Source organism: Chiroxiphia lanceolata, chromosome 3 (assembly GCF_009829145.1).
Source record: "Chiroxiphia lanceolata isolate bChiLan1 chromosome 3, bChiLan1.pri, whole genome shotgun sequence".
In the NCBI taxonomy this organism is placed as follows: Eukaryota; Metazoa; Chordata; class Aves; order Passeriformes; family Pipridae; genus Chiroxiphia; species Chiroxiphia lanceolata.
In genome coordinates, this window is record NC_045639.1 from 51,498,279 (window position 1) to 51,509,704 (window position 11,426).

Consider the following 11,426-nt stretch of genomic DNA (forward strand, 5'->3'; position numbering starts at 1 on the left):
AGCCGGCAGATTTTCTAAACATCAGGACAGCAACTGAAGGCCCTGCAGTGTAAACGGGAGCACAATTCTAAGTATTCAATGTTTGTAACACTAGCATCTTCTAATAAATTCTCCCCCTGCAGAAGCAGAATGATTATCAGACCAGGGATCAAGAAGATACTTGACACAAAAATATTGACTGCAACAGACTGCAAACTTCACTTTCAGAAGTGATAATCCTCTGTTCTTCCTACGGAGCAGATAGATTTGTAAGTGTTTGGTACTTCTGAAGTTGAGGCAGAGATGTCTTGTCAAGTGACATGCCTAGGAAATTAACTTTGAAGGTACTCCTTTGGAAAAAAATGGGGCTGAAGTTCAAGCCCACAGCCTTGAATGATGGCAGATTTTCACCAGACTTCCTAGCAGTTGCTTCCAAGCTGTCTGGTTTCATTGGTAGAAAATTCACAACTTCAGCAGGTGAGCAAGACTGAACGAATAACGAGCAAGTCAGTCACGAATTTCCGAGTCAAACGCTGAAAGACAAACCCTCTAAGAAGTTATCTCTACCTGTAACAATAATTCAGAGCATTTTAACAAAGAAGCTTGAACAAAACTGTAATTGCGCTGTAATTATGCAGACTCTTGATGCAAATGTTAATAACCAGAATATACTGTTCCTGATTTGTTGTAGAGGAAAAAAACTGCTCGAGCAGCTGAAAGGTAATGACTTAAACATCACTATAGAGCATCAGACAATAAAGGGTACTTAAAATAAACCATTATCATAGCTGAACACATATTAAAACAGTCTCTTTATTGTGATTATTTTTTCTTTTTACCCGACAGTGTTATTTCTTAAGAATAAATATTAACAGGTGAAAGTATCTCTGCTGGGCCTGCAAATTCACGTTCCTTGCAGCAGTACTGTCATAACCAACTATTTTGCTGGCTTCTTGTTCCCTGCCCTACCTTGCTCCTTCTTTCTGGGCAGTACATCAGCTGCAAGGCCACCCTGCCCACCAGGTGGGGGACCTGCCCAAGCGGGAGTCACCACTTCCAACCTTCTACATCCTGGATATTTCCAGCAGTCACACTGGCTTCAGTAACCCTCTTCCCTGTTCATCTCTGCCCTTGCACAATCCATTAATTGCTCAAAACCTTCAGCAGAGCTAAAATAGGGAAAACATTTGACAGAAAAATAGCATTTTTTAAGACTAGTTGTTTTTCACTTGAGCCCATTCAACATGCAAACATGTGGATCTCCAAAAAGTGGACAAGGAGCGATGAGAGCAGGAATAAGGTAAAGGGCTGATGAATGTCTCACAAAAAATGGTGCAGCCACATGTACCCACAATAGAACCAGCCACCTGGGGAGCTGAGCTAAACTCTTGTACTCTGCCATAGAGCAGAGCTAGAGCTCTGGGGAAAATAAAAAAAAAAAGGAGAAAAAAGAAAAAGAGCATCTGATTAAGCAGTAACTAGCAGCTAAGGCAGCAGCACCTTGAGCAGCTGCAGCCATTTTGGAAATGAACTTGTCACTAGCCCCTAAACCACAGACACCTCAAAAGCTGACCTTACCCTGAATTAGGAAAGATTTATTCTTCTGTTTTTCTACTCTGAGAGCATTTCAGACTAAGTAAGATGAAATAAAAAATGTTTTTAAAGAACGTATATTGGTAGATGAAGATCTTAAAAAAGTTTTAAAATGGGCAACTCTAAAATAACTCTATGTTATTTTTTTACTTCAAAACACTTCCATACTTTAAAGCAAAATCAATTGATTTTAAATCTATTATTCTAATACAAGGGAGATAATAAAATCAATACCACTTTCTTTACGATAGTTGTCATGTTATAATAAACTGGAAAAAAATCTAGTATGTAGTGACTTTTTGTGCTAAATCCACTGTTTTAAGTTTTAGCAAGCTATTTGTTCATCTGTAGGATGATAAACAGAATACCTCACTTGGCTTTTAAACCAATTCAGCAAGAGCTCATCCAGGAAGATCGGAAACCAACAACCTTTCACCTTCAACTCAATAAATCATATCCCATTTAATTCAGTTTTTATTCAATGAAATAATGTATAAAAACTTACAAATCTGAGAACTTAACTATACACAAAAAGATGATATTCAGTTTAAACATATACACAGAGAAGAGCTGTGGTTTGTGACTTGCCCTCTCCCACCCCTCCCCCCAAAACACACACTGTCTCCATTTATGACGGGGCACTTTTTCTGTCCACTTACACCTTCTATTGGCCCAGTAATTGCTCGGTGGGCTTCACTGCTGCCGTCAGTGTAGGTTTTTAGGCTACCAGCAAAAAATCTGGGCATCTATTTGAAATAATAAAAAATCAACAACTTGATTTTTAACACAAAGATGCAGTGCGACCATCAGCAGTAACCAAAACTACAGAAGTCATCCTCTCACTTTTTGCAGACTTTGTCTTGGCTTTCAAAATAACAGGGCTCTCACAGAGCAGAATTTGCCAGCCAGCACTACAGATTCACTTTAAAACAACCATGATCACCTGTTGCTAGAACACTGTTTTTTCTCCCTCTTAACTCATGCCATTAGACCAAATGAAATCATGGACACTCCTTGCCAGAGTAAGGGAATAAAGCTTTTCTCTCTCCTTTCATCCAGAATGACTCAAACCTATAGCTAACAACACATGCATGTGCTGCACTAATGATGGTGCAGTGCTCACCAGTATGTCACCTCTCTAGTTTCCTTGGTAGCTTGGGTGACAACACTTACCTATTAGCTTCTCTTCAACAGGTCAATAAAAATGCACACAGCCCAGGACGTTTTAAATTTGATTAAAACTAACCTGTGCAATGACTAGTTTTACCAAATGACTAAAAGACATTCCAGGCTGAATCTGAGAGTAGGTGGCCAGTTACTTAAAAAGGATGTGTGCATTTATTTACCTGTACCAAATATACACACAAACACTTTATATATATATATATATATATATGTATATATCTTTATACATATACAGTATTTATATATATAAAGATTGCCATCACATTACTATTATAGCTACTTAAGTCAAAATTTGGCTAAGCAGCTACTTTGCTTGACTCCAAAACAGATACCCAAAGGCATACTTGAGGGAAAATATATGGCTAAAAGAAACCCAACTCCTTCAGCTCTTTTTAACTCAATGAACAGAGACTTTTGCTCTCCTTGAGAAAAGTTCTGAGGGCTTTAGGTTATAACCTTAATCAACGTGCATGTGGACTTGTAAAAAGCACGGTGTTTATTTTGCCAGATCTCAAAATGCCTTCTACCAGGGAAATTAAAATTCATATATCCTTCACTTACCAAACTGATAACTGTTTCTCGTTACACTCATCACTGTATCTAAATACACTTTTAAGCAATCTAAATTTAATTTAAAATCTATGAAATCTGGATTAACTAATACTATCAACATAGTTAGCTGGATTATTTTTCACATGTTCCTTTGTATTAAAATCAATTTCATTGTGGTTTGATGCAAGAGCTTTTTGTTTGTTTTGGTGGGAGAGGCAAAGTCCAATTTCCTAATGTGCCAGTACAGTTCTGGTTGCTGAAGACAAAGGGTGGAAAGGATGTTGGTGGAAAAGATGGAAGGGGTAAGTGAGGTAAGAGGTAAGGGAAGGAAAAAATTGATTTAATAAAAAATGAGTAAAGAAACTTTAAAAAATTGATATAGGTTTCACATTCAGTCTAACAACACTGCTTCTTGCTCCTTTTTGATGGAGGCTAACACTGCATTATCAGTCTCTGTGGCTTCTGTGTCCCCACCACCTAGCAGAATGGAGCGATCTTCTTCTAGTGTAAAGACAGAGTTTTGATTTTGGCACGAATGCTTGACTACTTCATTCGGAGTTGAAAACGTTTTGTCACACAAGTTACATTTGTAGGGCTTGTTGGTCTGTACTAACATGTTGTCCATTTGACTGCCTTCCTCAAAGGTACAGAGTTCCAGAGTCTGTTTATCCACCATCGTGTACGTGTCCATGCTCTGGTTTAGGCACACGTGTCTGGCAGCCTGGTTAGCTCTACAAAAGCTTTTGTCACAAGTGCTACACTTGAAGGGCTTGCCTGTGTGTATGTACATGTGCTCCCTCCAGTGGCTTTTCTGAATAAATTTGCGACCACAGATGGAACACTCGTATTTCCGTCTCTTTACCTCCCTCTCTTGGTCTGCCTGCTCCAAGTTGTCAATGTCTGCGATATCAGAGGGGGGAGGTGTCTCTGACTGCTGCTGCCCATCAATTATCGGGGAGTCTGAGATCTGCTGCAACTCGCTGTCACTAATCATCCCTGCTTCAGGCACTTCCATTGCATCTTTATCAGCTGTGTTGTTACAGAGAGACAAAGAAATATTACTTTCTCCCTGCTGGCTAGACGTGAAGGGAACTCCCGTGTGGATTTGCAGGTGCTCACGCAAACTGCTTCGTAAATTGAACCGGCGACCACAGAGGTGACAGGCATAGTACTTTGGGAAGCTTCCGTTCCTTTTCATAATGCTTGGCTTGACATGTGCTATTGTGAGTGAGGCAGGCTGTTCATCTGAAGAAGATGCTTCCATGTTGGCCTCTTCTCCTGCAGGTGAATTATTACCAGCAGCAGATACCAATTCTGGAGATAAAGAAGATGGCAATGGGTCAGAAGTGGACATATTTGTCCGGGTCACTTGTGGCAGAGTTGTGGCTAACTGCGAAAGCTGTGAGCTTTCAGAAACCTGCTCTTGGTTCATCCGCGATGTCTGTGGCCTTGGTTCTCGCCCGAGTTTGTCAGTCGCTGATGTAACCTTAGTGGGATGTCTTATCTGGTGATCTGCAATCTGAATGCCATATAATGAAGACGCTAATGGAAAAACTTGATCCGGGTGAGAAAAAGTTCCCTGACTTGCGAGGCTGGCCTCTTGAATTAGTGGATATGCATGGAGAAACTTTATTCCCTGTTCTAGTCGAACTGGGTCAATGAGTTGTGGTGCCATCTTCCCAGTGTACATCAAATGCAAGAGATAACTGAAGATATCTGGCTGTATGTCAGTCGCTTTCAAACGGACACATTCACTGAAAGATGAAACAAATATATATTAGAGAAATGCTTTAATGTAAAAGAGCTAATCTTATTGGCCACTTGGAAGATGACTTTTTGCCTCAGTGAAAAGACAAAGCTGTCCCATTGCGATCTGCACCCTTCTAAATTACTGTTATGTTATAGATGTGTTGTCACATATTAATATATTCTATAAATTGCAAAGACATTTTTCCCCTTTTCTTGGTTGGATTCAAACACATCTGTAGCTAGATGAAAACCTGCTAGCACTGGACTATAAATTCACAGTTCATTAAACTTTTCTCAGTACTCAGTACTTTTCTCCCTGAAAACATCTAAAATTTATCTGGCACTTGCCCGTTTGCCCTCTATGTCCTACTAGGGTATATAGCTACAGTTCTGCAAGTGTGTGGTATCACCTTGTTTCAACTGCATTATGATCCAGAAACCATGCAGGACAGGGTGTGAATCCCCTGGAGGTCTGATGCAACAGGTATAGCCTGAGCACATGTAACCTGTGGAGTCCAGGCTCCTTAACCAGCAGAGCAGTAGCTTCTTTCCTTGAATAGGAAGGAAGGAACAGGAGCACTAGTGGTATGCCTGGCCAGCCTACAGCATTCAGTAAAGGGAAATGCTTTGGCTGTGATGCCCCTTCAGCCTAACAGAACCAAAACCAACACCATCCTCCAGCTGAGAGTGTGCCCAGTGCACCGACCTTTATGATGCTCTGGGACTGAAACACCCACCATGCCTCTGGTGGAAGGTGGATCTCTATGCAGAAAGTGAGGCATGGCTCACAGAAGAAAGAAAATAGGGAACACCTTGGTTAGGTCAGTTAGCTAACAGGAGAGGAACTGGGATTCTAATTATTTTTCAGAAATATTTGTAGCTCCTGTATTAAAAACAAGCATTAAACAACAGAAATACAGAAATGGACATGACTGCGTGCTGTGGTCTGAATGCTCTAACCACAGTGTGCTACTGAGCCAAGGAGGAAATTACAGCCAATTCTTCCATTTCTTGAGATGCACCCTTCTTGAGCCTTCTCTGTGACTGCTTTCGAATTCAGATGTATTACTCAAAAGTAAACTTTGCAATGTTGTCTTCCAAAAATAACTGTGTGCTCTTGATGGAGCATCAAGACTGATACATCTACCTGCAGTACTGTTTCAGAAGTGCAAATGCACTTCTGTCCTAGAAGTTTTGAGATAGTTCAAATATTTGGGAAAAAAAAAAGAAAAATCTTTAAACCAGTCTTACACTTCGGTTATCTTTTCAATGTCCTCAATGTAAGGCTCTGGTACAGAAAAAAAAAACCAAAACAACACCAAAACACAGAAAAGAAAGTAACACAAACCCAATTATTTTCCACCACTATGTAATATCTTATTGTATAACTGACTTTGATAAACTGCAAAAAAAAAAAATAAAGTACATACACCTCTTTTTAAAGTTTATTTCTCAAAATCTCTTAGTAAATACTTATTGGGTTGTATATACTGTTATGGAAATGTCAAGAACAATGTCAAGACAGAGCACAAGGGAGAAGGAAAGTGCAGGAGTGAAACAGGATCCTTCAAGTATTCAATTCTAGAAATTCTATGATTTTTTAAGGATAGAGATTTTGTGCCAAATTATAAAATTAGTGTTAATGAATCACAGTTCAACTTTAATTTGTTTTAAAGTGAGGTTCTAGTTTGCAGATAAGACTGGATTCCATACTCCTTATGACACAGCAAGAAGCAAAAAGAATGTTTTCAGATTTCAAAACTGAAAGTTAAGTTAAGGAAGTCAGTTTTCAGACTTCCTTAGCTCAGCTAACTGAACATTTAAACAGTGCACCTTTTTACAGTTACCTGGTTTGATGAACAAACAACATCTTGAAGTAGTTGGAGAAAGAAGCAAGGACTGATTTGTGTGCCTTGAAGTAGACATCACCAATGGCAACAGTGCAGTCACACAGGAAACCGAACTCTCTCTGAGCATTTAGTTGCTGCAGCAGAATAAGTCCATGGTTGGCCAAATCCATTTTTTTACACTCTGAAAAGAAAACGACTTTCATGTAAAACTTAGCAGTAGAGGCACAGATGCAACAGTAGCTGTCTCTTAACAGATATTTTCCTCTAATATCTGTATGCCTTGCTTTAGTAACACCTCTTAATCCCAAGTTACTGTATAAAAGATATCTTACACATAGGCAATGATCACTGTTTCATGATGGGCAATGCAATTCACAAAGGTGCAAGTGATTTGCCAGGGTTAAAGAGCAAAGAAGAGCCAAGATGAAAAGTTCTGAAAAGGCATGGGGTTGGGCTTGGATACAGAAATATAAATAGCTAAGGGAGAGGAAGATATATTAATACACAGTAAGAACACTATATTCAGTGGAAAAAAGAAAGTATTTTGGTTGCCGTTTGTCTGCTCAAGTAGGAAAAATAAATTTCCTTACTGATGTCAGTCACCCTCATCTCAATGGGTGGGAGAGACAAGAGCACAACCCAATACAAGTTAGACACTTTTAACTGATGGTTATGCCCTCTCCTGGGAAATATCAGATAAATACCTGAATCTTGCCAGAGTCAAACAATTTATTCTTGGTATCAGTAAGCTCTCTGCACTATCAATACAGAAGGGCCTTTTTACCCAACAAGTCTTTATTTATTTATTGAGACCAGCTACAACAGAATTTTCTAAGCAGCCTGTGTGTCTCATGCCCACCTAGCAAATCAAGAAACTCAGGGGGTGAGAGGTGCAGTTCCATCCATCGCTGATCATCAGCACAAGGTGGAATAACTAACAGTGAAATGTGGCACTGACCTGAACCCTCCTAAACCAGGGTTTCCACAGTCCTCACCCTCCCTGGCATTTCCTTGTACCAGCTGCTGGAGGCTGCCCAAAAAGAACTACCTAAGAGCTATAAACCTTTTCTCAAGGACTCAAATTCAGCCTTGGAAGCAAAAAACAATAACTTTGGGGAAAAAAATAGCCAGGAAAACACATTAGGACAGTTACGTATGGTTGGATGGATGAATACAGGGCTAGTAAGATCAGTGAGTGGATACAAACTTAACCAAAATAAATAGAGCTTTGAGCAGAAAAAGTGAAAGTACGAAGTCATGTAGATCTGTACTTAAACACGTAAAACAGCAAAAGAAGCCAACAAAATTCCTGGCCATGTTATAGCCAGAAAAATGAAGAAGCAGAACAGAACAGAAAACAAAGAAGAGGTGAAACTAGAAGTGGACCAAAAGGTTTATAAAAAGTCTTAAGCATTTTCCCCTCCAAACTTAACAGAAAGCTATTGAAATTTTAAGTAAAGTAAAAGCAGCTTGTTTCTTTTATATGGTAAGAGCATGGTTTTTTGGGAAAGAGAACAAAAGTGTATTCCACATGTATGCTTGGTCCTTGAAGGAACAGGTATTTCTACTTGTTGGACAGTGAAGAATACCCTCATATTTAAACCAATAACCAGGCTGATCAAATGCATTCCTATGCATCCACAGGAGATCAGAACTCATTCGAGTCGGGCATAAGCAGAAAAAGAAATACACTATACAATACAGTTGACTATGTTCTTACAGCTAAGAGAAAAAAAAAGGGTGCAGCTCTCTTAAGGTCCATATTCTTTTCCTTAAACTTTTTGGATAATTACATTTTCGTTGTACAAATGGAAGATTGTCTCCCTCTCTCCACAAGAGGGAATACTCGCTGTCAGCAACAACAAAAATCATGTTTGGTGTTACTTAATCCTGCAAGATGCCCCACACATGCAGACTTTGTGATGTTACAGAAAACACACTAGATTTTTTTTTTGTTAGCTTTAATTTAGATTATTAATGTGTGCTACATTTCTAATTCATCAGTGCTAAGTCTGGTTTGTACTTGGACAGCAAAATTTGTCAGGCAGAGCAAACCATCGACATGAGGGCTTCCAAGCCAGAAAGGCATTCTTTCTAGTTATTATCATTCTAAGTTTGTTTAGCTTGAATTTTCACCCTTACCCAAACAGCAGTCACTGTGGCTGCTGAAGCCAATGCCCTTCATCACAGGCCTGAATTAATCTTTTCATGAAATGACACACGTGCACAACATTGCATTTTGAGTGTAGCTGAATGATATTTAAGTGCCGTAACTGAAAGCACTAGAAGAAAATCGTAAGGCAGACGACAGGAGCGAGGAAAGCGCTTTGTACATTATAGGTATGTGTGAACTCAGGAGTTCTACCCTTAGCTAAATAAAAGGTTTACCCTCAGCTAAATAAAGGTGATTAACACCGGCAAGGCCGTATTAGTGCTGACCGGTGCAACAACTGTGCAAAACATTTCTTGTACCCTGGAACCTCACTGGGACAGTCCTTCCCTGGCCCGGCTCCGTTCTGCCACGGTTTTGGAATTACCTAATCCATTCAGCGTGGAAAGCCACGCCGGGGCGAACCCTTTCGGGAAGCGTGTGCTCATCTTGCGGACCCCGCAGGGAAAAGGGGGGGACACGAGGCCAGGATGAGGCCGGGAAAGCGCCGGTACCGCACAGCGGGAGAAGAGGCTGGGAGCGGCGACAAAGGAGCACCGCAGGGCGACGGAGTGCCCGGGGCGGGGGCGGTCGGTCGGGCCGGCAGAGAACAGCTCGGGCACGGCCCGGCGCAGGCGGGCACCGATCCTCGGGAGCACCGAGCCCGCGGCGCTGCTCCCGCTCCGTCGGCAGAGGGCACTGCCCGGCCCAGTCCGCTAACAGCGGCGCAGCACCGCCAGGAGCGGGCGCCTCCACCCTCACCGCGGGCGGTGGGCAGGGACTCGCGATGGGCCCCGGGCTGGCCCCGCCCGCCGCCACCGGACGGGACCGGACGGGACCGGGCTGCGCGCGCCAGCGGCGGCGGGGCGCGAGGCAGGGAAGGGGCGCACGCCGCCGGGGCGCTCCCGCCGCCGGGGGGCGTGTCCCGGCGCGCGCCCTCTCCACTCCCGGGAGCTGCGCGCGGCCCCCGCGGCAGCGGCGCACGGCGCCCTCCCATTGGCCGACGCGGCAGAGGGCCAGGCGGGCGCGCGCCGCTCTCACTGGCTGCGCCCCGCCCCCCCCCCCGCCCCTCCTCCTCCTCCCTCCGCCCGCCCGCCCCCCCCGCGCACGCCACGCGCGCACGGACGGGACGGAGACGGCGCGCGAGACGCAGCGCGAGCGGAGCCGCCAGGGCGCGCGAGACGGGAAGAGCTGCCGCTGCCGCCGCCACCGCCAGGCCCAGCCCATCCCATCCCAACCCGCCGAGCGGGGGGGACAGGCGGGGCAGCCCCGCCCCGCCTGCGCCGGATCCCGCCGCCGCCGCCGGAGGGGGCGGGAGGGAGCGCGGGCCTCAACCGGCCGAGCCGAGCCCCGCGCCGGGCGGCACCAGCCCCGCCGCCCCCTCCCTCCTTCCCCGCGACCCACCGACCCCCTCCCCTCCCCCCCAAGCCCGGCCCTCCCCTCGGCGCGCGCCCATCCCCCTCCCCGCGCCGTGTCCCGGATGGAGCCGCCCGGCCCGGCCCGGCCCGGCCCGGCGGGGGTTCGCCAGGCCGGCCCCACCTCCAGCCCCGCGCCCCCTCGGCCCGCGCAGACCCGGGGGGGCCCGGGGTGGCCCTCGCACACAATGCGGAGGTAGGGCCGCGCAGGCCCTGCCGCGCCCCCGCCGCCGCCTCAGCCCGGGCCGCGGCCGGCGCGGCGGAGCCGGGCGCACGTGCGGGCGGCGAGGGCCGGGCGGCCCCGCGGGGCGGGCGCGGCGCGGCCGGTGCTCGCTCACCTGGGGGGCGCCGGGGCCGCCGGGTGGCGCCGCGCGGGGGCCGCCGCCGTCTCCGCGCCCGGCAGCAGCAACAACGGAGTCAGCGCGGCGGCGGCGGCGGCGGCGGCTTTTCCTGTCCGGTTACGTTCGGGTCACATGACCGGGAGCGGAGCACAGAGGCTGCGGCGAGGAGCCCCCGCCGTGGGGGAGGGGAGGCGGCGAGTGCTGTGGCGGCAGCGGCAGCAGCAGCGGGAGACACCCAGCCCCCGCCCCTCCCTCCGCGCCCGCCCCACCGCCGGCACCGGGCACGGGACCGGCCCTCCCGCCCTCCGGGCACCCCCGGACGGACGCCGCCGCCCCCATCCCAGCGGGGCGCACTGCCCCTTTAAAACTCCCGGGCGGCGGGGGCCAGTGTGCTCTCCGCCACCAGCGCTGCGGGGATAACGGGGACTGTGGCGCCGTGCGGGGCCGGGATTGGGATGGGATGAGATGGGGCGGTGCTGCGCCCGCCGCCGTCTTCCTGGCGTCCGCCTGGCCTCGCCGCGGCGGCAGAGGCTTCTCGGTGCCGCCGCCGGGGGCCACCGGGCGGCTCCCGTCGGGCGGTGCTTGGCGGCAGGCGTGGGATGGATGGATGGAA

General features: G+C 46.7%; 1 protein-coding gene across 2 annotated transcripts; it reads right to left on the minus strand.

The window, feature by feature from the left end:
• Positions 1–774: 774 nt before the first annotated feature.
• ZBTB2 (zinc finger and BTB domain containing 2) lies at positions 775–10,833 on the minus strand. Of its 2 annotated transcripts, none has more exons than XM_032684052.1 (3): positions 10,811–10,833; positions 6,906–7,089; positions 775–5,063 (listed from the first exon to the last, which is right to left on the minus strand). In XM_032684052.1, the coding sequence occupies exons 2-3, from the start codon at positions 7,076–7,078 to the stop codon at positions 3,701–3,703; spliced, it is 1,536 nt and encodes a 511-aa protein (XP_032539943.1). In that variant the 5' UTR covers positions 7,079–7,089; positions 10,811–10,833; the 3' UTR covers positions 775–3,700. The 2 variants fall into 2 exon arrangements, with proteins under 2 accessions (XP_032539943.1, XP_032539942.1); XM_032684051.1 differs by lacking the exon at positions 10,811–10,833 and adding an exon at positions 9,446–9,695.
• Positions 10,834–11,426: the final 593 nt, after the last annotated feature.